At 34.0% G+C, this 26,368-nt stretch overlaps 2 protein-coding genes and 1 pseudogene across 4 annotated transcripts; 2 read left to right on the top strand and 1 right to left on the bottom strand.

Annotated features, from left to right (window-relative positions):
* The first annotated feature begins 10,905 nt into the window (after positions 1–10,905).
* Positions 10,906–13,563, top strand: LOC7461228 (protein RER1A). 3 transcript variants are annotated; one of them, XM_002306079.4, is made up of 4 exons: positions 10,906–11,174; positions 11,994–12,366; positions 12,733–12,913; positions 13,067–13,563. In XM_002306079.4, exons 2-4 carry the CDS (start codon positions 12,017–12,019, stop codon positions 13,118–13,120), a joined length of 585 nt encoding a protein of 194 aa, XP_002306115.2. In that variant the 5' UTR covers positions 10,906–11,174; positions 11,994–12,016; the 3' UTR covers positions 13,121–13,563. The 3 variants fall into 3 exon arrangements, with proteins under 3 accessions (XP_002306115.2, XP_024455684.1, XP_052308073.1); XM_024599916.2 differs by having other exon boundaries at positions 10,907–11,174; positions 11,997–12,366; XM_052452113.1 differs by lacking the exon at positions 10,906–11,174 and adding an exon at positions 11,224–11,339 and having other exon boundaries at positions 11,997–12,366.
* A 126-nt stretch (positions 13,564–13,689) lies between these two features.
* Positions 13,690–16,491, top strand: LOC7470000 (protein RER1A). The gene is made up of 4 exons (XM_002306078.3): positions 13,690–14,437; positions 15,191–15,552; positions 15,960–16,140; positions 16,236–16,491. Exons 2-4 carry the CDS (start codon positions 15,209–15,211, stop codon positions 16,287–16,289), a joined length of 579 nt encoding a protein of 192 aa, XP_002306114.1. The 5' UTR covers positions 13,690–14,437; positions 15,191–15,208; the 3' UTR covers positions 16,290–16,491.
* A 1,806-nt stretch (positions 16,492–18,297) lies between these two features.
* Positions 18,298–24,557, bottom strand: LOC18097875 (phenylcoumaran benzylic ether reductase POP1-like; annotated as a pseudogene).
* Between the last annotated feature and the right edge of the window lie 1,811 nt (positions 24,558–26,368).

Below are 26,368 nucleotides of genomic sequence, written 5' to 3'. Positions count from 1 at the left end.
TAAACCCAAAAAAGGGCTCAAATAAAAAAATCAAACCGAATAAATCTTTTCTATCCTCGAAATAGATATGTTTTTTAGGTAATATCAAGGCTCAAAACAATCATTATAAGACTCTCATCATCAAATGAAACCTGTTAACACAAATTTCAATCATTTTTTGTGATCGGAATATGTGTCAACGATGACTTTCTCTCTTTACGCTGAAATCCAGCAGGCTTATCTCTCTCCTCTCACTAAAAAAGTTCTAAAAATTAGGAAAATAAAGTTTGATATCAAAATTGAATTTCTGACAACTAAAGGGACCACTCACCAATAAACCAAAAAAGATCTAGGACCAAAATAAAAAATTTTGTATGAAATTTGAAGTTGCCACCTATTTTCTTCACCTTTTTTACTCTGGTCCTCTTTTCCAATTCAACCTTTTCTTGAAAAAAATAATAATAATTGGGTACTCAAAAGGATTTAATTGTGCAAGAATAAAGTTTGAGGATCAAATTAAAAATTTTAAAAAATTAACTATTCTAATCTATAATGATTTGTAAACGAGGACACAGTCTATAATAAAATTACCACACTTAATTTTTTATTTTTAATTCCATAATTTTCGAATTACTTAGTTTCTAATGGTGGTTCATTCGGCCATAACTTGAAGAAATGGGGAATTGAACTTTGAGTTTTGTTAGTGTGGAAATCTATTACTAGTGATTATGAATGAAGGGTAGTGCATGAAGTATGTGTGAACTTGTTGGAAATTAATCAAGCAAATATGTTCTCAAGGAAAAAAGGACTTAATTTTTAAGTAAAAAATGAATTTAATTAATTGAATTCAGTAGAATGATGTGTTAAATGAAGCACTAAGATGTATTAGATAGGAATGATTGTTATGAATAATGTCGAAAGGTGTGGAAATACTTGAATGTTCATCAAATTGATAAACTTAAATCTCAATAGATTTAACATTTAGCTTTCAGTTGAAAATAGAGATAGTAAATGAAGGAAATTGAGACATGCTCCTTCATGGGTGTTATAGTTAAATGTGTTAGTTTTCAATTGGAACTGATTTTTCTTAATTTGGAGCTATAAGACTCTTAGATATGAAAGGAAATTAAGACATGCTCCTTCATGGGTGTTATAGTTAAGTGTGCTACCTTTCAATTGAAACTGATTTTACTTAATTTGGAGCTATAAGACTCTAGATATGAATAAAAAAAAAAGATAAAGGTTAAACTAAATTTTGGTAGATAGATTTCATCAAACATCTTTGAAATAGGTAGTTTTTAGGGTGTTAATGGTTGAATTATATTTTCTTCTCTTCAGAACAATTATAAATATATATCTTATCTTTTCAAAGAGTTAAACCACATTTGAAACTATGTTTTAGAACTCTAGTTATGAAAGAAATACTAAATAGTGTTTTGCATGATTGGGTCAAAACTAGAGTAATCAACTTAAAATTTATCTAGGATTTCTATTGATGTAGAATTATATTAATGACATGTAAATTATAGTGGAAGAATCTATGTTGTTAAAGGAGAATAAAATTATAAGCATGTATTTTGATGGTATAGAATAAATATGAATATGAGAAATTGAATGACCTAGGAACTTCAATGGGTGAGTTGGCTAAAGAAAAATAATTAGAAATTTAAATTAAGGATGGATTAAGATTTTACGAGAATTCACATATATGATAGATTTTATGGAATATTAATAATGACACCTCCTGTTTTATTCAAGAAATGTGCCTGGAGCGAAATCATTTGTATTTGGAGGAGTCACTCGATTGGAAGAGCTGGTAGGTGCATTGCACCTTGTTTTTTTAATTTAAATATTTTATTTGTTAAATTTCAAATTTGATAATATATTGTTATGATGAAATCGAATGGGACATGCATAAATGGAATATGGATAAATTGCATAAATTATTGACGAAATCAAATGGAATATGGATAAATTGCATATAGTGATGTTTAATGAATATAACTCAGGTTTGTTATATTGCAAGTTGGTTATGCTAGTTGAAAAGGGTCACATTGAAATTGAGAAAGGAAAGGGTCTGAATTAATACTTAGTATCTATAATATCGATGACTAAAGATAAGATATAAATTGATAAATGACGATCAATTATTGGTATTTAAGAATATGACAAGTGTTGATGTTTAATGCTGAAAAAAATAATGATTAAGAAAATATATATGATTTGATCCTTGATTTCAGAAGGACGATAATTAGGGAAATGAATTTAGGTACTTAAGAATCAGTTAAGCTACGTTATGACTTAGATCACAGGTTCAACGAGTTAAGCCACATCATCTGCTCTTTTAATTTTATTTTGTTTGCTTAATGCATCTTTTGTCCCTCAAGTTTAAAAGAAAAATGTGATTTCTCTCTTTGTTATCAATTATTTTCTTTCACTATTCCATTTCCATGGGCCTATCATTTTTTTCTTTTAAAAAAATATTTCATAAAAAAAAAAACACATACGCTTTGTTGTCATATAAATCTATTAAATGAAAAATAATCTTCATGATAAAAAAAAAATATTGAAACTAATGGTATGCATAACTTGTGTCAAGAGTTTGGTTGGTTCATTTAAGTTCACTTGGTTTTTTTGAAAAAATATGGTTTTTTTTATTAATTTTGTTATTTAACATTGAGTTGATTGAAGATTTAACTTTATAATTTATTTTTTTTCAAGATTATCTTCACAAGTTTCGCACCGCATGTCAACCGGAGTTGAGATATAATGTGTTTCCTTTTTTATATTATATAAAAATACCATTTACTATGCAATTAATTTTAAATTTATGGTTAAAATCTATTTTTATTTTAAAATACACATTAGCAATACCTAAATTTTATACTTTTATATTTGAAAATAAAAATTATTTTGACCCATGAAGTAGCACATGATAGAATGCTAGTCTTATCTAATTCCTAATTGCAAGATAATGCTAATCTTAATTTAATTCAATTGATTCGTATTTATATCATTATTTTAAGTAAGTTTATGGTTTTAGTTTCAAACCAGAAATGAAAAAAACAAAAACCCGTACAAGGTGAGCACCACTCAAGCTCATGGATATGAAGAACAGTCTACATATATATTTCTTCTCTCTTTTTTCAATTTCAATTTAGATATATCATATTTATATTTATCATCATTATAATTGATTATGTGTCCTGCAGTGATTTGTTTATCATTGTAATTAAAATTTAATTTTAAAGTGAATTGTTTGTAATCGCAATTAGCATGCACTAAATTCCCTGTTTTTAACATTATAATAAATTCACCGATAATTTTAATAATACAATAAATTCACCAATATTGGCAGTCATATAAATTCCTTGTTTTTCCCCCCTTCAGAAATTCATCCACTGTACTAAATTCCATTTAATGGCCCTTTCAGACCTTTTTTAGAGCTGATATTTAACCTTTTATTTTCTCTGAAATCATAAATAGAAAAAGGCTGTGAAAAATACCAGCTTCAAATCTCTTGAAAGATAAATCATAATGTTTCCATGTTTGTTGATTTTGAAAATTTTAATTTGCTGGAAGAACCGTACTTTGTTATGATAAAAAAACCATGTCTGTTCAGTTTGTCTGAGAGTGTGGTTGCGGTTATATTTTAAAGTGTTTTTTATTCAGAAATATCTTAAAATAATATAAAAATATTAAAAAAATATTATTTTAAAATTAAAAAAATTTTAATTTTTTTTAAAATGGAGCAACTTAATTTAAGTGGCGAAGCATATTTGGTTGAGGCGTGAAAAGACCGCTTCAAATCATAAGTTTTGTCCATCCCACTACATTTACTGGTCCTGTGAATGGAAATGAATTTGTTGGCGATTTGCTAAAATGATTGCCTCCATTTCTGTCATCTATTGTAATTATTGGATTGAAATTTAGTGCCTTTTTAGTGTATCTGATTTTGCACTGGATTTCCAGTAATAATTTATTTTTTTAAAAAAAAAATTCATGTTTTTCTGAATGGATTTAACATCAAAAATTTAATATATTTTTAAATAAAAAATAATTTAAAAAATAATTTCGAGTGAGAAATATTCAAAAATCCTACTCTTCCAGGGATAATACAATGGCTATACTCATGCAAAACAAAGAACACAACTGGGGTAAAACACGTTTTTCTGCTTCTAAAAATCATTACAACATATTAAATTTCAAAAATCATTATTAACTAAGTTCAGTTGAGACATCATTAGTAACTGTTCTGCGGCAGATTATGTTTTTTTAATACCGAGATTGTAGACAGCTTAAAAGCCATTCTTTTCTTCTCAAAAAGGGCCTATATTTGGGCCTATAGATCACCATTAATGGGCTTGAATGACTCCCAGTCTATGATGTCCCATCGGCCCGGCCTGAATCGCTTGGCAAGTTACCAGGGGCACATGCCACGCGTCCAGCAAAGGATCCGGGACTCAGCTCTGTTTGTGCAAGGGCCCCCGGTCAAATTCTGTTACCTTCCCTGTTTATCTGTTTATGTATTTGAAAAATATTTTTTAAAAAATTAATTTAATTTAATTTTTTTTTGTTATTTTCAGATAATTTTGATCCTATAATATTAAAAATATATTTTTAAAAAATAAAAAAATATATTTTGATATATTTCTGAGTGAAAAGTATTTTGAAAAGCAACCACAACCGCAACCAAACACTCAAACACGAGTTTTCCTAAGACCCGGCTTTTTCACATGCTCTCTTATATATTTTACCCGCGCTCGCCGATGATCAGAAATTCTTTTTCCTATAAAACAATAGTTTATATAGCCTTTTTCATGTGTATTTATATATAAAAAATTTAAGTGTAAAATCAAAAGCTAATAAATACTCATAATTATGTAAATTACTAACAATATGTGTACAAAAATGAAAAAGAAATCATTAATGATCAATGAAGAAGAAAATAGAAAAATCTATAGACATACATAGATCAAGTTATTTGACCTTGCAATACGTGTCTTTAATCCGATTGTGTTGAATGACTTTGTTTACAAGAATCAAATTTTTATTTAATCAAACGATAATATAAATAGATACACATGAAATTGATTTGATAAAATAAAAGAAAAAAATATTATATAAGGTTACGCATATTAGAAACATTATCCAAAAATAAATACTTTTTTATTCATATAAAACATAAAAAAAAAAAAGAGATTATAGATGAATTAGAATAATCATTTCAAAAAACAAATGCATTCAAAATAATTAAAAAAATAGTCATCAATTAAAAAAAGCTACATGAACAAAATAAAAGAGAGAATGAGTGTTAATAAATATAAATAAAAAATAATTTTTAAAAAACACATATAAAAAAATAATTAGAAAAAAGAAGAAGGAAAAGGTCAGTCATTATTAGGTCTAGCAAGCCCGGTCAACTCGTCGACCTATTTAGTAAGAGCTCGCGTGCTTAGATTAATTACAGATAGGGCGGGTGACATGTCGTATGCCCTATTTTTAAAAAAAACAAATTAAATTAGATAACGCGTCGTCTGATTTTGCTCAAATCTTGGTCATTATGGTGATTGAAAAACCAAGGTCAAATGTTCTTTGACCCATAAATCTATTTTTCAATCCATTTTCTACCCAAAATACCTAGAAAATATTATAGGAACCTTGCTAAACGGATTCATGGGCTTAAAAAACCTAAAAAACCACCATAAAACCTGAAATCAACCAAAAATCTTCTCAAGCTCATATGTGTTTTTTTATGTATTTTCAAGATAAAAAAAAACCTAAGTTGAACTCCCCGCGTCATATGGAACCATTGACATAAAGATCGATCATTTTGGTGGTCGAAACCAGTGTCGACGATATTTTTCTCTCTCTGTCATTAGAAACCAACGACTTTCTCTCTCTTCTCTCAATCGTAGAACTAAAAATAAAAGAAAAGATGAAGTTTTTTATCAAAATTGATTTAAAAAAAAACTTTAAAAAATTTCAGGGACCCAATTGTTATAATTAGTAAAGAATGAGGACTAAGTTTAAGATTTCAAAAATAATTTCTAAAACACCACCCATCTTCTCTACGTGTTATATTTTAGTTCTTTATCTTTTAATTTCACCCTTACTGATCAATTTTAGCTAAATTAGCCTCTAATTAGGCCATTGAAGGGCAATTTTTTTTTTAAAAAAAAAAATGAAACAAAAACTCATGGGTATAGTGAATCCATAATGCCTAGAATTTTGGTCCACAATGTATAGGAGAATAATATTTCCCCACGCCTTTCATAGTATTTATGATTCTCGGATAATTTAAAACTACATATAACAAATATTTTGATCACTTTGCTTTAGCACTCATCAAAATTAGTTTAGAGTTCAAGGCTATATATGAAAATTTAAACTATAAGTGTAACATCCTTAATTTTTGTCTCGTTTTTGAAATTCAACATGTCCATAATTAATAAAGTCTCCATTGTTGTTTATTTTGTAAATCTTAGCAGCATTTTCCCTATTTAGTAATGTTACCACGTTATCGAGATCATCAATATTTGCACCAAACATTCTTTTTATCACATAGTCCAATTAATATGGATATCTTGTCAATAATCATTCCACACATTTAACTATATTCATTTACAATTACTTCTTATACCTATTATATATCACAAATATCTACAATGTATTGCTAATTATCTTACGAAATTATAGAAATTATAACTATATAATTAAGGGAAATATAAAAGCATCACATTCCATCTAAATAAAAATTTCAACTAATTAAATTACATTCCATGAAAAATAAACTAGAACGTTATTCATAAATTCAACATTTTATATTATCATTAAGTTACTAAGTTTTCAATCCTAATACATTAATAAAAAAAAGGACTTATATCATTCCCTAAACTATAGCAAGAAAGAAACTACAAGCATAATCCACACTAATATGGACAAGTCTGGAAAGAACTTGTAATACGAAACATATTACAAGTTCTTAGGACTAAAGGGTTTGCTTCCTCTATGGTCTCAAGTTCAAACTCTGTAGTTGCTAATATGATGATCACTGGAGGCTTACATGATCGTTAACTTCAAGGCCGTGGGATTAGTCGAGGTGCGCGCAAACTGACCCGGACACCTACGTTAATAATAGATATATATATATATATCTTCTTAAGCAACCATTATATCTTATTAATTATATGTTTATACATACATATATATATCTTCTTAAGCAACCATTATATCTTATTAATTATATGTTTATACATACATACATACATACATATATATATACATACATATATATATATATATATATATATATATATATATATATATATATATCAATGTCTCCTTTATCATTGCAACACAACAAAAATCCTTTTTATTATCATTTGATTATTGATAACAAATATTCATAATATTTTTTATGATTTGAATTGGTGGTTTACTATACCAGCAAATATATTTATCATTGTCAACTTTTTCATCACTCAATTTACACTAATATCAATATTTGTGATATCATTAATTATTATTATTTGATAATTAATTCATACCGACAATGATATTCATCATTATCATTAATTACCCTTTTATGATAATTAATCTATGCCAACAATGATATTCATCGTTATCATTAGTCATTTTTTTTTCCAAGTGACTAATCAATTTATACCGGTTATCATAATATTACTATCATTTGTTATTCTTAATTTAAATTACCAATTTATTCTCCACTTCCCTTCTTATAAATCATTTTCTTTCACTACGATGAATCTATTATAACTAATATTAATTTCACTACTATCATCCGTCTCCAAGTTCCTAAAAAAATTAATTTTAAATTTTGCAAAAAAATTAAAGCTAAATTATTATAAATGTTTTTTAATACTTATTAAAAAACCTAAAGATCCCCCCCACTTTTTTCAATAGAACATTTTATTTTAACCAAATTCAATCATATTTAATTTAATTAAACCCCAACAATTCATCAATTTTATCTAATTTCCTCACTTATGTAATTTTCATTCATGTTTCTAAACTTATTCTAACAACAATCATTCTTAAAATCATTATAACCATAACAATTCATTCCTTTATTCTTTTAACCTTTCTTTATACCCTTTTATTCTTTTAACCAATTTTAATTTCTATCCACTCATTAATGTCCCTTTAAAATAATTCTCATTAAAATTATATATATATATATATATATATATATATATATATATATATTAACCGGAGTTTTACAATAAGACAAAATACACACACACAAAAAGATTTATTGTCAAGCTAAAATTTCTACAAAAGGTTTTGTACGTTTTTACCGAGAAAAAGAAATCTCCAGAAAGAAATGCACTTGGGAAATCACTATAGACTGTTAAAAAAGAAAAAAGAAAAAAGAAAAAAAGTCAGGAGAGACAAATCCTGCACCATGAGCACGACCAAGGCTGCCAGACGGGCTACATTGATGAGACCCTGTCATTCACGACATTGTCACACAAAAAGGTGGGCCGAGCCCAGTAGCTTTTCTTTTTTTAATTCATTCCTAAATTATTATAAAAAACTCTAAAATCACCTGGCAAAAACAGGAAAGAATTATTAACAAATATACTAAACCGTGTGGGGGATTCACTGTTCCCCCACACACAAAACACTATGGATTACAACAGTAATCCATAGTGTTTTTCCTCTTTTTTTTTTTTTTGCTAACTTTTCCTTTTTTTTTTTTGCAAAATTATTTTTTTTCAACTTTCTTATTTTTTCTTTATTTTTTTCCCAAAATTATTTTTTGTTGATTTTACCTTTTAAATATTGACCTGGTTTAAATTTTTACTTTGTAATTTTTTTTTAAATACTGTGGATTGCTGCGATGTTTTTCCACTTAGTTTTTCTATTTTATTTCTTTATTTTTCAAAATTATATTTGTCGATTTTTTTTTAATGTTGAGCTGATTGAGAATTTGGTTTTGTAATTTTTTTCTTTGAAACATTGTTGATTGCTACAGTGTTTCTCCGCATGGTTTTTTTCCCTCCAAAATTATCTTTATTTTATTTTATTTTTTAATATTGAGCTGGTTAAAAATTACAGTTACAATATGCGAGGAAAGTACTATAACTTTTTTGAAAATTACTGTCAATTGCTACGGTGTTTTTTCCCATATGGTTTTTTTTATAATTTTTTTTCAAATTATCCTTTTTAATTTTATTTTTTTAATATTGAGTTGTTTGTGAATTACAATTACAAGTCATTACAAATAAGGCTAAATCATGTGGGGAAGCACTGTAGCTTTTATCACAAAACACTGTGAATTGCTACAGTGTTTCCAACATGATTTTTTTTTCTTTTTTTTGGTGTTTGTTTTGTTATTTTTTTTAAATTGTCTCTATCAATTTTTTTTAATATTGAGCTGATTAAGAATTTAACTTTGTAATTTTTCTTCTTTAAAACACTGTGAATTGTTGCAGTGTTTTCCCATGTGATTTTTTTATGATTTTTTCCAAAATTATCTTTGTCGATTTCTTTTTTTAATATTGAGTTGGTTAAGAATTATAATTACAATAAAACTAAATCATATGAGGAAAGCGTTGTAGTTTTTCTCACAAAACACTATGGATTGTTACAATGTTTCTCTAAATGTTTTTTTATTTTATTTTATTGGGAAAAGTGTTATAGTTTTCCTCCCAAAACATTGTCAATTGCTACAACGTTTTTTCTCATGGGTTTTTTTCCTTCCAAAATTATCTTTGTTGGTTTTTTTTTTAATATTAAGTTGGTAGAGAATTTAGCTTTGTAATTCTTTTTATTAACTGAAAAGCTAAATCATGTGGCGAAAGCACTGTATCTTTCATCACAAAACACTGTGAATTGCTATAAATCATTTTGTTCAGTCTCTAAATTTTGGATCGCCAACACAACTTTTTTTTCGTCATGAAATATTTGTTCCATCATACCTTTAATTGCTATTACTTATCTAGCGCTGGTTCACAATTATAACACTATCAAGTGCATTTGTTTTATAAGTCTGCGGCAGCGCGCGGGCATGTCATCTCGTTTATTTTAATCCTCGAACTCTTTGTTAGGTAATTTAATCCTTGTATTGTCAAATTGATTGATTTAAACTCTAAGGGTAATTTTAGACATTCTCTGTTAAATCTTTCTGTTAGGGGTGAGAAAAAAATCAAAAAACTGAGAAAACCAGAAAAAAATAACTGAAAAAACTGAACAGTGAAAAAAATCGATTAAACCGATTAAAATTTTGAAAAAAATAACCGGTTCGGTTTCGGTTTTATAAGCCTGAAACCGAAAAAACCGAACCGAACCCAAACCGAAAAAAAACCGAGCCAAAACCAAAAAAACGAAGCTAAACCGGTTTGAACTGGTTTTTGTTCAAAAAACCGAACCGAACCGAAACCAGTCAGTTTGAACCGGTTTTTATTTTTTTTAAAAAAATTTCAGTTTGATTACTTTTTTTTAATAAAAACCAAACAAAAAATGATAATCTTTACTTTCTATGCATATCTGATCACAATTTCATTTTCTTTTGGAAAATAAAATAATATTTTGCAAGAAACATAACTTTTATTAAATTTGACCTAGAAATCTATATTGCTTGATAATTAAACATAACTTTTGTGTAAAATTGATACGATATTTAATTTAATATCAATTTCAATGATTAGATAGATGAATTGGAGATTCATCAGGAAAAAATTGATACTTTGGACTTCCAATGATCATGGAATTCTTTTTCCGATAATCAAAACATGAAAAGAGCTGCAAGTTATTTAATGTGAACTATTAAATTTATATCTTTTTTTTTTTAAATCTCTTTGAATTGATCAAGAACTGGTAAACACATTATTAGAAAATTGAAAAATAAAAATAAAATAAAATAAAATAAAGACGAGTCTTCTGGGGTGTCCCCCCACAGATTCTCTTGCCATCACCGCTTATCTTTCGAACACCCTTCACTGTCCTCAATCAATACAAGCACCCTCTCTTCGTTTCTTGTATTTTTTTTTAATGGAAATTCAGAAATAAAGACAAAAAATTAGGAAAATACCAAACCTATCCCTGAAAGCAGGCACTGGCTCTCACTGATCGATCTGCACATATTTCGCCTCCAAATATTACATTTTGTTCCTCCTCCGCTATCTCTCACAGTCCTCGGCCATCCATAAAACAGAAGTCCATTTAAGGTCAGCTTCTCTTCTCTTCATTTTCTTTACTATCACAATCGATTTTTTTTTATTTCTTTCCCCTTACATTTTTTTCTCTCATTATTTTTACTTGATTTTCTTTTACATTTACTTTCTGATTCTTTGCTGCCTTTAATCCCATATCTGTTACCATCCAATCAGCTCGTAAGTTTATGGTTCTTGATTCTTATGCTCTGTTAATTATAGATCTGTTTCTTGTATTTTTTGGGGCTCTTGAGAGTATTTCTTTGTTTCCTGATTGCATAGATCTTGTACTGTTTAATTTTTTTTGGTTGCTTAAATGAAGCTTATTAACTGCATTTTTTTTGTGCATTTATCATCTGGGCTTCTTTCATATTTGTTAGGTTTTCATTTTTTACACAGTCTGGGTTCATAAAAATGGGGAAAGTGAAGTGTTTTGTGCGTGTTGGATAGTTTTTATGTTTCTTGCATCCATTTTGGCACGTGGGCTCTTGTAAATCTGTTTCTTTTCTTTTTGAACTTAAGTTTGGCAAATATTTATCGGTTTTGCAGTTTATATTTTGCTTCATTTCATGAGATTTTGGTAGCAGTTGAGGAGATTCATGCTATTTTTTTTCTTTTTTCTGTGGTGATTGGAAATCGATTACTTATCCAGATTATGATTCGTGAAATTGAATGGGTATTGATCAAAAGGAAGCAAGTTCATGCTTTTACAGTTGAAATGAAGCATGGTAGTATACAATGTAGATAGGGGCAGTGGTATTTGTTGCATTTTCTTCTTTTTTTAATGAGTTTGTGTGTGTTGTTGGTTTAATTTGTTTTGTATTATCAAATCAGCAGGATTGTGAAGATTAAATTGGATGGAGGGAGTTGGGGCTGAGGGTGCCTCGGTTGCATCGCCTGTTGCACAATGGGGACATGATGTTTGGAGGATTTATCAGTATTATCTTGATAAGAGTACACCTCATACGGTCTACAGGTGGATTGGCACTCTTGTTGCAGTGGCTATCTACTGCTTGCGAGTTTGTTATATTCAAGGGTTTTACATCATTGCCTATGGGCTTGGAATATACATACTGAATTTGCTAATTGGGTTTTTGTCACCACTGGTTGATCCTGAAATTGATCCTTCAGATGGTCCTTCGTTGCCGACAAAGGGTTCTGATGAATTCAAGCCCTTCATTCGCCGACTTCCTGAGTTTAAATTCTGGTAATGAAAACAATTTTGCCACTCGTGGCATTTAATCTTGTAATTACCCCCATGCTGTTGGTATGCTTCTGTTGTTCCTTATAACCTGATAAATGATTCCCAGTAGTCTTTTGAGACTTCAGTCATGAGTGATTCACTTGGACACTTAGCAAGATACATTGGTGGTTCTCATAGTTCTTGCAGATTCTCGTTTGCTTTTAAGAATTAAGTGGTTGGAAAGCTAAATATTTTTAGTAGTTTGTTTGGTTAAGTCCAGATGTTTCTCTATCCCAAGCCTTTTCTCAACTACTTAGGGCTGCTTTTGAGGATCCATCTTTGATACATCTATGCATGCCAATAACCTGCTGTTTCTGCCATTACATTCAGGTACTCCTTCACAAAGGCATTCGTCATCGCATTTGTTATGACCTTCTTTTCCATGTTTGATGTTCCTGTCTTTTGGCCTATTTTGCTCTGTTACTGGATTGTTCTTTTTGTCCTTACAATGAGGCGCCAAATTGCACATATGATCAAATACAAATATATTCCATTCAGTTTAGGAAAACAGGTGAGTTTCCGAGTGCTTTACACCTCTATTTTTCTCTTCCACTTAACCACCTTTTATTCACACCTCCAATAACTGTGGCTGCTGTAACTTCCTTTCTTATAGTAGGACTGCTATTATGTGAGATGACATTCTGGTTTCTTTGGTATTTAACAGAAGTATGGTGGTAAGAAATCTTCTGCAAGTAGCAGTGGCTCCCGTGGGGACTAAAGCTTGGCTGGTTGATAGGCAACTAGAAAAGGACCAGATGGAAGGAAATATTTAGACATGAAGATTCATGACAATTGATTTTTCCTTTTTAAGGGACATGCCTTCATGTTGTGATGGACTTTAATATGCACTTACAAACCTAAAGTTCAATTGTGCCTTGGCATTTTATGATGGCAGAGTGCTGATGTTGCAGAAGTGAAACTTTATTGTTTATATACAAACGAAGAAGATTCATTTACGTTTCTGAGAATGAATATTGTCTATGTAAAGTGCTTGATTCCGTTGTATTAGTTCCCTCTATGGTAGTCATGAAAAGTGGCATTGTAGCCATTAGTGTATGCTTCTGTAGTACTGGAAGTTATGACAGACAGATAGAAGTGGACCACTCTGTTTCAAGTTAACTTTAAATTCGAATGGTTTATCTTATTTTTTTTCTGGGTCAAGCGCGTGTTCCAACTGATATATTTGGAGCGAATTGCATTGGGTGATACTGAGATTTCTTCCGTACTTGCGTTGATACGTAAAATGGGTTGGTAAATCCTCTCTTTATGTTGATTGCCTTAACTGGTCTGCAAGATCCATCAATCTTTGCTTATGGTTGAATTCATTTCTTCATGCAAGGAATTGAATGTTTTGTCCTTTTCCAGCTGCCTCTTTCTACCTCAGCTCAGTGCATGCACCTAGGAGTCTGTCGCCTATCCGGGATGTAGGTTCGGCTTTGTATTCATCTACCCCTTCACCCTCGAGTCCTTTATCATGGCGAAGGTGGAGATTAGGGACCGCTGCCAGCCCTATGTTCATTGGTTGAAGTTGCCCAACATTTTGAGATTTCTGTCAATGAAGCCAAGACTATGGAGTCTGGACACCAGTACACCACCATATAAATCTCTGGTGTACATCACTACTCGGCCAGGCCCAATTCAGTGAAATCAGTTTAACGACGAAAGGACGAAGAAAGAAAACAAAAAACCCTCCTTAGACCTCTAGGCTCTGTACCTTCTCTCACCTGCCACTTCCTTTCTTCTGGCTTTCTCACCAAGGAGACGGTGACCCTCTAAAAACCCATCAAAATATTCTTCCAAGATATTAACAGAAGAAAACAAGACTTGGAAAGATGAATTGACGGAATTTTCTGTAGAGAATATATAATTTATACAATAACCTTTCTGTACAGAAAATTCTAACAACGCATCTTTGCGTACGCTTTGGGGTGGTTATAATTGCGCGAGTATCAGGTGTTACAATTCTTGAAAGAAAGTAGATTCACATAAGTTTTTGTTGCATTGCTTAACAAACGCCAAACAAAGTCTATTCGAGGTTAACCTCTACTCTCCATATTTTCCTGACAATTTGGACCGATTTCCCTTCTTTTACGTCCTTTTTTCTGTTTAGGCATTTACATTTTGGGGATCTTCTTTGTTTCTTGATTCTAACACTCAGACTAGATTGATTGAGATACTGTGTTCATTTTTTATTTTTTATTTTTTAGTTACTTAAATGGAGCTTGGTAACTACATTTCGGTCCCTAGAAGGTGGGAAGTGAGATTTTTGGGCTATTGGTTTCTTTTTATGTTCCTTGCATAGTTGCATATATTTGTCATCTGGGTTTCTTTGGCATTGGTTAAATATTGATCTTTAAGGGCTTTTTTCTTTTGTATATTTTGGTGCGTTTATGTGATTCTATAGCTATTCGTGCCTTCTTGTTTTCAAATAAATGGGTGTGAATGGTTGATTTGATTGGAAGGTGGAGAGAATGCCTGAAGATTTTGATTCTTGAAATTGATATTTCCATGAATTTGGAACATTTACATTGAATGTGAAGCTTGAGTTGAAAGAATATTTTTCACTTGCAAGTTTATATAGTCATTAAAGCATTTCCACGATCTTGGTACGTGTATATCCAGGGACATGTTCTTTTCTGCTTTATTATGTTTTTTTGATTATCTTTGAATATGAGGATTTGTTATTCAGAAGCATTCATGGATGTACATGTTTGGTATTTGTTGTATCTTGTGCATTTCTACCTGTTTGTTTGCTGGCTTGATTGGTTTTGTACTGTAAAATCTGCAGGTGTGAAGATCAAAACTAATGGAAGGATTTGGGGATGAGAATGCCTCAGTGGTGTCACCTGTTGCTCGATGGGAACATGATGCATGGAGGATGTATAGATTTTATCTGGATAAGGCTACACCTCATGCTGTCTATAGGTGGATTGGGACTCTTGTTATAGTGGCTGTCTATTGTTCACGACTTTATTACGTTCGAGGGTTTTACATCATTGTTTATGGGCTCGGGGTATACATAGTGAATTTGTTAAGTGGGTTTTTGTCACTTCTGGTTGATCCTGAACATGCAGATGGTCCTTTGCTTCCGACAAGTTGTTCCGATGAATTCAAGCCACTCATCCGCCGGCTTCCAGAGTTCAAATTCTGGTAATGAAGTATCTATGTGCCATTACGGTATTTAGTCTTTTTGTTATTTTCATCCTGTTGATATTAATTATCGAGTAATTCCTTCCACCGTTATCTATAACCTGATAAACGATTTCAAGTAGACATTTGATAATTCGATCATAAACTATTCTCTCTTAGTTTTATATTTTACTCAGTCAGTCGGCAGGAAAAATGTTGAATGTTGGAGGTTCTCATAGTTTCATACAGATTCTAGATTGCTTTCAAGAATCAAGTAGTTAGGGAGCTAGTGAACTATGGTAGTTTGTTTGACCGGGTAAATTACCACCCGAACACTTTCCCCAGCACCATAGGGCTGCTTTTGCAGATCCATCTTGGATATATCTGTTCCTGAAAATAATCTATTGTTTTGGCTGTCATGTATCTAGGTACTCCTTCACAAGGGCATTCATCATCGCTTTTGCGATGACATTCTTTCCAGTGTTTGATGTTCCTGTCGTTTGGTCTATATTGCTCTGTTCCTGGACTCTTCTTTTTGTCATCACAATGGGGTATCAAATTAGATACTTGATCAGATACAAGTGTACCCTATTCAACATTGGAAAGCAGGTGAGCTTCAAGTACTTGCATCTGGAACAGCTTATCATGTAGTAGGATTACTAGCACATCAGATATAAAATCTTGGTTTCCTTTTGGCCTGACAGAAATACGGTGGTAAGAAATCATCTGCAAGTAACAATGTTTCCTGCATGGCCTGAAAGCTTGGTTGGTTCATGGGGCACTAAGACAAGGACGAGATGGTGGAGAAATGTAGACGTTAAACGTTTTCTTCTCGAAGGGCATGCCTTCATGTCATGATGAGCTTTAACTTGCACTTACACATGTAAACTTCAGTTTTGCCTTGGCTTTTTTTAATGGCAGACATTCTGGTTTTACAATAAATTCGCATGATTGCAGACATTTTGGTTTCTTCAACGAGACTTGAATCCAGTGATCAAGGACTTAAATCTATGGGCGTGTTAAATGGGCCAAGCCCAATCTAATGAAACCTCATTCCTTAACAATCTAAGCCATGGATTTGAATCCAGCGGGCTTAAAATATATCCATATATAATTCTGTCAACATCTTTTGCTTCTCTGTAACACTTCACTCTTACCAGAAATCATCAGAACCGAAATCTCCCTTCAAAATCCCCCAACCCTATCACAATGGGAAGAGTAAAGGGAAATGTGCAAAGCGAGCATATGCCGCACAACTTTTGGAGGTATAAAGCTCTTGTAGTGTGCTCTACTAATGAGTGGCAACAGGACATTAATTCACCCTTGTGTCTCCATTAATGACTCTGAAGGGGCCACTGTTCCTCAGTAAAATGTGTCCTACATCTGTGCATTGATATTCTCTTATATTGTTTGGGCGGGTTGTTTGGTTGTGCATTTAGTGTTTAACGCAGCATAGACATTAACGCATCACAGCTTGCTATAATGTACTTAAGTTGGTCTTTTGGCTGTACAGGGTGATGATCACAGTGATATTGTTCTTTCAGATAAAGAAATATGTGATCATGAAGCTCAGAGGCCTCGACGCCAAATGATGGTTCAATTTCAAAGCTGGTTTGATCTCCCTTCACAAATGCAGAGTGATCATATGATAAAACCACATTGAGTGGAGCCGAAGCTTCTGCAAAAAACAGATAGGAAAGGAGAAGCGATGTCAAACTTGATCACTTCTCCATACAAACTTTTAAAAAATCTGATACTAAGATCAGTACTGCTAGACATTATTTAAACTCAAGCTGACAGAGTTCTGACAGATGATACCATTACCAGTGTTACGAGTACAATTTTACATATGAAGCTAATGAAATGATATTCATACCTTGAATGTCAACAAAAGTTGCTGCTCCGGCACATCGGTCCTTTCTAGGGTTTTACCAATCCTCCTACAAAGATACAAAATCAAAGGGAAAACATATATCGCAAGTTATACTTATTAGAAATACTTTAAATAAATAAATAAATAAATAAATTTTATTTTTAATGTAATATTCTCGACATTTTGTAATACAAAATTCAAATAAACACTAAATAATTATAGGAAAAGCTGGAAATGCTTTTTTCCATTTAAATCCCCATTGAAAATTCTCCAAAGAATTTGGCTGAGTTTCTTGCATCAACAAGCTAGAACCTGTATTTATTTAATCAAGATTTTCAACACAAATTATATTCATGACAAGATTTATTGAAACTATTCAAAAATAACATATTATCAATTCAATTAATTAAAATTTATCAAATCTAAAACACACATACAATATACTAACAAATACTTGAAAAGGAAATTCTAAACAGTATATGAGAGGGTGAATAGTGTTCTGTGTGCACAATACTTTGCCCACGCTAGGTAGACAATGATGTAAATCCATGAACAGTAAATAATTCTTCACACAGTACTAATTGCTACTGAGATTTTAACTCTTTGTACAGCCTTACTATAAGATGGGTGATGCTAAACACAATGGTCTAATTTTTGGTAGGGGATATGGAGGGCTGAGATTCTCCATGCTGTAAGAGCGAGGACATGACTGAAGCTTACAAATTTCTTCGATCGCATGTTTGCATTTAACTTATATAAACATCTGCTAATATGGAAAAGCAAGAGGAATGCACCACTATTCTAGAACATACTCTCTGTTAAGATAATTCAGCATGGCAACCTTGGGAAAGCTTTCAGGTTTGCCGACCTTGGCTGATGTGCTGAGGGGCATATTAAAAGGAGTTTCTATACGAAACAATGCATTAATAGGCGCTAAAACACCAATGATCACTCCAATTTTGAGAAATGTAATCTTATAGTCAAAAGGATGTCTATAAGTGCAAGTGTTACGACCATCTACATGATTATTTATTAAGGCAATGCTGCTTGACGTCGAACACTCAGACAAATTGATTCAGGTATTCATCCACAGTAGTGTATTTGACATCAGGATAAAGCTCTGAAGCCTCCACACCAAATGATGGTTCAATCTCGAAGTTGGTATGATCTCCCTTCACGAACACTGAGTGACGGATTGATAAAATTACATTTACTGGAACTGAAGCTTCTGCAAAAATAAATAACAAAAAAAGAAGAAAAAAGAATGAATAAAGAGAAGACAAGCAATTCGCCAAAATTTGCTAACAGTTACTCAAACTCGTTAAAAATGATTTAACTATTTCATCGTGATTATATCCATCTCATGGGCAGATTTATTAAGAAAATGTCATGCTAATGATGAAGTAATGTTATCATCAGATGTGCCTAGGTTGACAGAAGTGTAAATAGATGCTTGTAAATCGAAGAGATTTTACTGTCTATGTCATAGCTGTTAACTTATAAGCTAGTGAAATGATATCCTTACCTCGGATATTTTTAAGAAGTTGTTCCTCTGAACATAGATCCTTTCAAGGGTTTTCCCAATCTTCTTCTCCCACAAGGACACAAGGTCATTGAATGAGATAGTGTTGGCTGGGGGTCTATGTTGGGGATTCCGTCTCCCCCATGCGCGGACCGGTGGTGTACTGATAGTTGCTCATAGAAGGCTAAGCACACTGACACAATATTTTACGTGGTTCGGCAAATCGCCTACATCCACGGGAGAGGTTCATTTTATTAGAGATAGAGAAAAGATACAATAAATACATGGAGGAGGAGGATTACATCCACTCTACTCTACTCCCAGCTCTCACACACAGTTGTTGCAGCTGCTGCAATGGCAGCAAGGCTGCTGCCATTGCAGCTCTCTCTATTCTCACGTTCTCACTCTCTCAACCCTCTCATTTTGCTCTCACAAATATGCCTCTTTTATAGGCAAATATGGTCAACATGGAGGGGCTAATAAAGCCTCAAAGCATGCCACCATTTCTGGCATTAATGGAGCAACCACTTGCTTAGTGGTGGGGTATTGCCACTAAATGACAATATCCTAACAATCACCCCCTTTGCCATTTATGTGGGCAATTGTCCTCTTGCTTCTTCAGCACAAGCTTGCATTCTGCAGGTCTTCCAAGCTTCCATTCTAAGAGCATCTTCAACACAACATTCCCCTTCGAGCGTATCAACCATGCTCGGTCCGGAATGATTTTTCAAGCCTTACACTGAGGCTTACAACACCCCCTCAAACGAATATTCCCAAGTGCGACAGTCATTGAGTATTTCAATGTGATCACAAGCTTACCACTCTTCCAAGAGTCTACTCATCCAGGAGTTGCGCCTGCCCTCTGTTCCACCCTAGGAAACCACGCCTTACTTCTCCGTGAGTCTCTCGCTTTTAGTCGTAAGAGTCCAGGTAGCTCTCCACCTTTAACCATGGGGGTAGCCCATTAAAGGTTGATCCATATCTGTCTTCATACTCTGAGTATTACAATGCCATTACCGAGCTCACCACCTTGACAAGAGTCAACTCGTTCTCGGAACCTGCGCATGCCCTTCTGCTTCTTCATAGCAGCCGCGTCTTAATGCTCTACAAGTCACACACTTATTGTCCAAGGCAAATGTCTTCTAGCTCATTGATCTTTAGCATGGGGGCAATATCCATAAAAGTCAATCCTGCATTTGTCTCCATACTCATCATAGCCACTTCATTGGCTATCCATACACCTGTCCACTTGTATCTAGCCATCACATCGGCTTTGGGGTTGTTCTGAACTGGGCTCATATCGTGGCCCACACACCTTCTCCTTAGGTGTCTCCGCTCGTCGCCATGCGGCGGTCTGAACTGGGGCTTCTATCACGGCCCTCACACCTTCTCTAAGGTGTCTTCGCCCGTTGTCATGGGGCGGTCTGATCCGGGCTCCTATCATGGCCCTCACACACCTTCCATCTAAGGTGTCTTCACCTTTCATAGGTGGCCGCATCCTCCTTCAGCTGAGATGCTTCAAAGTGGCTCCAAAAGTCTCTACCACCATGTGCACTTATGGGAGAGATTACTGCCACTGACTAAATAGAAAGAGAAAGTTGCGGTATACTCCTCGCAATCCTCCACCTCGATTTCTATGTTTGGAGCTTCTGTGCCTTTCTGCTTGACAGCTCCACCTACACCAACTCTCTTTGATGTCTTCGCCTTTCATCATAGGCGGTTGCCTTGTATCATAGGCATTTGCACCCCCTCAATTAGGTGCCTCTACAACAGCTCTCTTTCCATTCTTGCATGCATTGGAAAGGTCTTCGCCTGTTGTCTTCATCAAGAGCATAAGAGACTTCCTGTTGTACAAACTTTAACAGTCTCTGCTCTGAGCTTCATCTGGGAACACTTCTTCTCCTTGCACCTGTTGTCTCATTATAGTACCTCGTTGGATCCTCCGGGTACTCTGCACAATCTCCGTGTGCCCTCGTGCAATTTCTGTTCTCCAGATTTCTCCCTATTCCTTGCTTATGTTTGACAGCAGCTCATCCTGTCATAACACCTGTCCAAGTCAAAATAGGGTGCCAATCTTTATCCCCTTGTTGTATTTCTCTTCCATTATCAGGGTCTTCATCAATTCTCCCCTCGAGAAATCACAGTCACTGAATCTAACTTCTTTGGAGAAATCACCACTCCATCAGATCCTTGAACATACGGAACCCAACTGTTCCCTTATGCCGTCATCCTGCTAGTCTTCAACCGTTTCATTACAAACTGCTATATATACGAAAATAGTACCGTATGGATAATCCTTCCACTAAGCAAGTTCCCAGGAAAGATTGGAGGGGTCACACTGGTCCCGCTTAAAACCCAATCTCCTAGACAGAACTTCTTAGGCCATATCTATCCATCGTACTGTCTTTCCGTATATACAACCATTTGCTAGCTTTGTTGCGGCTTTCCTTTACAAGTGATCTGAAAATACTGGTTTAATACATGATTTCTCAACATCTGGCGAGACTACCAGTTCTTAGATTCGTCAAGATTGGTCTTCATCAATTTCCACTCTTCACCTCAAATTGTCCATATGATCGGGTGTCTAGAGTGTCCCAATTTTGCCTTCTTTCAAGGCAACTAAAATTTCTCCACTTAGCAGTTCAGCACATGTAATTGGGTAAACAAGTGCACCTTCTTCTTCTTCATCTCCATCGACCACCACGATGACCTTCAGATGCCTCCTGATCGGGCAATCTCTCTTAATTCACCACCGCCATTTTTGGTCTCAAATCTCAATGATCGAACCGTACCATTGCATCCGGAATGATCAAATTAGCTGGAAACAAGTCTGAAATCGTCCAAATCGCATTTCAGATAGCTAAGATTTGATCAAAACAATTCTGGACTGATGAGCTGCCCAGATTCAATCTCAGATCCGGTTGCACGTAGACTCTGCTGCACAGAATCTTATCCCTCGGCTCGCAGCTCGGCTCCAAAACGGCTCGGCTCCAAAACGGCTCGGCTCAACTCGGCTCGGCTTGATCTGGTGACATGGTAGTGGGACCCACTATACTGGCGTGTCTGCTGACTGTACGCTGACATGGCATGCTGACTGGACGCTGACATGACATGCTGACTGGACTATGACGTGTCTCCTGACTGGGTGCTGACTGTGTATACTGGCGTCATGATGATGTCATCCTTATCCGGGTCTGGCACTTGGGTCGGGTCGTCTGGTATTCGGGTCGGGTCAGCTCATCCGGGTGAAGAAGACGCGTGTGACGCGTGGCGCGCGTCTGTGCGCGTGGGCAGTCTCCTCGCCGGCGCGTGATGGCGCGTGCGGAGGTTTCCGACGTCAGATTTCGACGCGGTTTTCAACAGTGGCTTCGTTTGTTCCTCCTCTACACAGTGGTATGGTCAAAATATAATTTTGACAACTTTCATTTTTGAGCAAAATCAAACACCCCTTTAAACCATGTGCTCTGATACCAATTGTTGGGGATTCCGTCTCCCCCATGCGCGGACCGGTGGTGTACTGATAGTTGCTCATAGGAGGCTAAGCACACTGACACAATATTTTACGTGGTTCGGCAAATCGCCTACATCCACGGGAGATGTTCATTTTATTAGAGATAGAGAAAAGATACAATAAATACATGGAGGAGGAGGATTACATCCACTCTACTCTACTCCCAGCTCTCACACACAGCTGTTGCAGCTCTCTCTATTCTCACGTTCTCACTCTCTCAACCCTCTCATTTTGCTCTCACAAATATGCCTTTTTTATAGGCAAATATGGTCAACATGGAGGGGCTAATAAAGCCTCAAAGCATGCCACCATTTCTGGCATTAATGGAGCAACCACTTGCTTAGGGTGGGGTATTGCCACTAAATGGCAATATCCTAACAGTCTAATGTAGAGAATTTTGTTCAAGGTTCTGGGATCATCTACTGCTTTGATAGTGTAGGTGGCAATGTCATCTTCTTTGTTGAAAACAGCTACAGATCAAAACATGAACTGTAAATTCATTCGATGCATTCATCATCAAGCTTTTCACATGCTTAGATATTGGAGTCCATTACCAAATAGAGCACTTGGTAGGCTAGTGCCTACTTTGATTAAAACAGTTGCATGGCCTTTACAATTTTAGCAGACCATCATCCAAAATCTATGGAGGGTCTGCTGAAATAAACAAGAGACATTAAGAATTTAATTCTATCAAAGGAAAATTCAACAGAATTTGTGACACACTACCTTTAGGATTTCCATCACCTACGATGACAACTTTATCTCTTGGAGGAGCAGTAGCTCCAGGCTGGTTCAAAGAAGGAAGGAAATAGCCAGAAAAAAGTTAGACGATACATAGGTGAACGGAATTCCTTGAGCCTCAATAGCTCTTCTTATGTTAGCCTTCGTAGCAAATGCTGATTTTGCTGGCTCAACAGCATGCACTCTATCCACATCATTTCCAAACTCCGATGGGAAAAATCTCTGCAGAAAAACAACAATTTTCATTACAAGCACATAATTCATAAACTTGGGAATTTTCAAACCCCAATCCAGACAGGAAAAACACATGTCAATTAGGCAACAACTCATGATCACTCAGACAAATTTAACTACGTTATAAATACCTTAACATTTCCAGCTTCTTTAATAGCAGCAATGATCCTGTCTTGCTCAACTAACTGAGACCCACTGTAGAGATCACCACATCCACTTGCTTTATAGCCTTCACCAAACTCTCATGATCAAATAATTCTCCCTTCAAAACGGAAAACACAAAAGCAAATATAAAGAAATAATAAAATTTCCCAGTTTCACATTTTCTTTTTCCAGGAAAAAAAAACAGTTTAATTGGAGACGAACCCTATTATTATAACTTGTTGCTGTAACAACTAATAAATCGAGACAAAATTATTAGTTAATCTGCGCCCATAATATATAAGAATTTCTCATTTATAACATGGATTTTTCAAAAAATTATCCCTAGGGAACATAAGTTTTTATTACATGAATCACCGGTCCAACAAGTAGCGAAAAAATGGGATATCTAACTGGTGGCACATGCCCCTGAATCCACGTTAAAGAATTAAGGAAACCCTTATAACCCCCAAAAGAAAAGCGAAAGAAAAAAATAAAGACTTACAATGAGGAAATTGACCCCAAGATTCTTGAAGTTGTCAATGACATTGGATTTACCAGGGTTAGAGAGAGTGGAGTCTCTGACAAGAACAGAAGTAGGATGGCCTGCCTTAGCACTAGCTTCCACAATGAATTTTCCTATGTATCCTGTCCCTCCAATGAACAAAATCTTGCTTTTCGTTGCCATTGCATAAATTTTCTGTCTGAAGATCAATTATAAGCAGAAATTACTGTCTTCAAGTGTCAAAAGAGATTTGATAAAAGGGAAAGATTTAAAGTTGCGGAGGGGATTGAGAGTCACTGGATCACAAATCATAGTGAGAGAATGCATGTGTGAAATTACAGAAATACACTTTAGACTGTGAGCAAATTGTGATGTGTGCATGGCGATGTTTCTGTATTTTGGCAAGAGAATCTGTCTATGATCAAGTGGGTTGTTTTGTCATTCGTGGGTTCTTGTGGGAAATTTTGGAAGGTTTGCAGCCGTAGTAATTTTGGGGATTAATGGGCATTTGGCCTGTTAATCGGTATTGATTCATTTGCTATTATGTATCTACCCATTTTATGGCACATCATTTGGAGTAGTCCAACAAATAATTTAGGTTCTTCAAATATCAAGTATCCTTCTTTTTTTAAAATAATAATCACAAAGCTTCAAGCTTCTTTCTAATCATGATAATCTAAATCTAATTTTAGATTAAATAGTTAATGATCCTCTAGAATTAGCTGGAAGAATGCTTACTGTCTTGGCAGTTAAACCATATTTTTTAGTATACTGTTTTCCGTAGCTAAGTTGTCAAATTCAGTTCTATTCCATGAGTTAATTAAAAAAATTATTAATTTGAGAATTCATTTGGATCATATTTATATTTGAATTGGATAAAAAATTAACCAAGTTAAATTTGATTAGTTGAACAAACCTAATCACATTAAAGTAATGTGTAATTTTTTCATCACCTTGAAGCATGTGTAAGTGCATGGATGCACATGACCGATGATTTACCCAATTGTTTTTTCCAAGAGTTGAAAAACCATTTGAACTTTGTGTTTTTTTAGTACTTTTTTTTTTGTTGTCATTTGACTAGAATCAACATTTGTGAAAATGTCTAGTTTTAATCTCGACCTGATTTTCCATCTATTTTGTAAAATAATCCATGATCACTAACACATATGCATGGTTTTTGCTAGAATGGATATAAATTTTTAAATTTAAATCCATTGCCCAACCTCTAAATGACCAAAGTTTTATTATAGAGTGCAACTTTGTAGCTAGTACCTTAAGTAAATATCCATGCTTTTGACATGGTTTACACTCTGTTCACATAGGTATTGCAATCGTCATTCATCTTTGTTATGTGCTCGTTAACTAGCCATTTTCAATTCTTCTTTCCATCAAAGATGTTGAATTTGAAAGCTCGCTAGACTCATATCCATTTGTGCTTAGTACCTAACTGAACCCAAGAATATTAGGTATGGTAGCTCGCCAAACATACATCTCATCTAGCTCAGCACGTAGTTGAACCAAAAGAAGTTGTGTCTGACAACTCGTCAGATCATTGCCCACTTGGGCTCGGCTAATATTCACACCCGAGAATGTTGGGCCTGGAATTGAGCTAAACCTATATCATTTGGATTTGACATTCTACCAAGTCTTGGGTTATTTGATATGGACGCAAGTCCTACTCATATATTATCGAGTTATTACCCTGTCTTTGAACTTTTTAAACAATGACTTATGCTTAAAATTAATTTTAAAAAATATGTTTATACATCATATTTATTGTTACATGTATTTATAAATTCTAATTAATTACGCATGCTTAGTTAAGTTCATTCCATTGTATGTTTATGTCATTTTATTACCATCTATGAATAATATTTTTTTCAATATCTATGATGTTTCAAAGAAGGAAATTGCATGATGATTTGTTTCCGGTTTTTATTATAGTTTTGAAACCTGGCCAGGCAGGTCAACCCGGGACCCGGCTGACTTGGGGTTGGAACCGGGCTGGGTTAAAAAAAAAAGCAGTCAAAAACCCGACCGACCCGACCGGTTGACTTAATGACCCGGTTGACCTGACAAGATTCGGTCAAAAACTCGGTTACAACCCATTCACTATTTTTTTTTTACTAAAACAATATCATATTTATTTATAAAAAAATTAAAATTGACCCGAGTTTTAAGCTGGATCGACCATCAAATCAAGATTCGGTTAAAAACTCGGTTACAATTCATTCATTAATTTTTTTTATCAAAACAATATTATTTTTATTTATAAAAAAATTAAAATTAACTCGGGTTTTGAGCTGGATG

Source organism: Populus trichocarpa, chromosome 4 (genome assembly GCF_000002775.5).
Source record: "Populus trichocarpa isolate Nisqually-1 chromosome 4, P.trichocarpa_v4.1, whole genome shotgun sequence".
Classification (NCBI taxonomy): Eukaryota; Viridiplantae; Streptophyta; class Magnoliopsida; order Malpighiales; family Salicaceae; genus Populus; species Populus trichocarpa.
Note: the sequence above shows the minus strand (reverse complement) of the source record. Positions and strands in the feature narration are given on the sequence as shown.

Coding starts and splice junctions, on each gene's coding strand:
- LOC7461228 (XM_002306079.4), top strand. CDS start 12,017: ATGGAGGGAGTTGGGGCTGAGGGTGCCTCGGTTGCATCGCCTGTTGCA. Junction 12,367..12,732: donor CTTCCTGAGTTTAAATTCTG/GTAATGAAAACA, acceptor CATTACATTCAG/GTACTCCTTCACAAAGGCAT. Junction 12,914..13,066: donor CATTCAGTTTAGGAAAACAG/GTGAGTTTCCGA, acceptor GGTATTTAACAG/AAGTATGGTGGTAAGAAATC.
- LOC7470000 (XM_002306078.3), top strand. CDS start 15,209: ATGGAAGGATTTGGGGATGAGAATGCCTCAGTGGTGTCACCTGTTGCT. Junction 15,553..15,959: donor CTTCCAGAGTTCAAATTCTG/GTAATGAAGTAT, acceptor TCATGTATCTAG/GTACTCCTTCACAAGGGCAT. Junction 16,141..16,235: donor TATTCAACATTGGAAAGCAG/GTGAGCTTCAAG, acceptor TTGGCCTGACAG/AAATACGGTGGTAAGAAATC.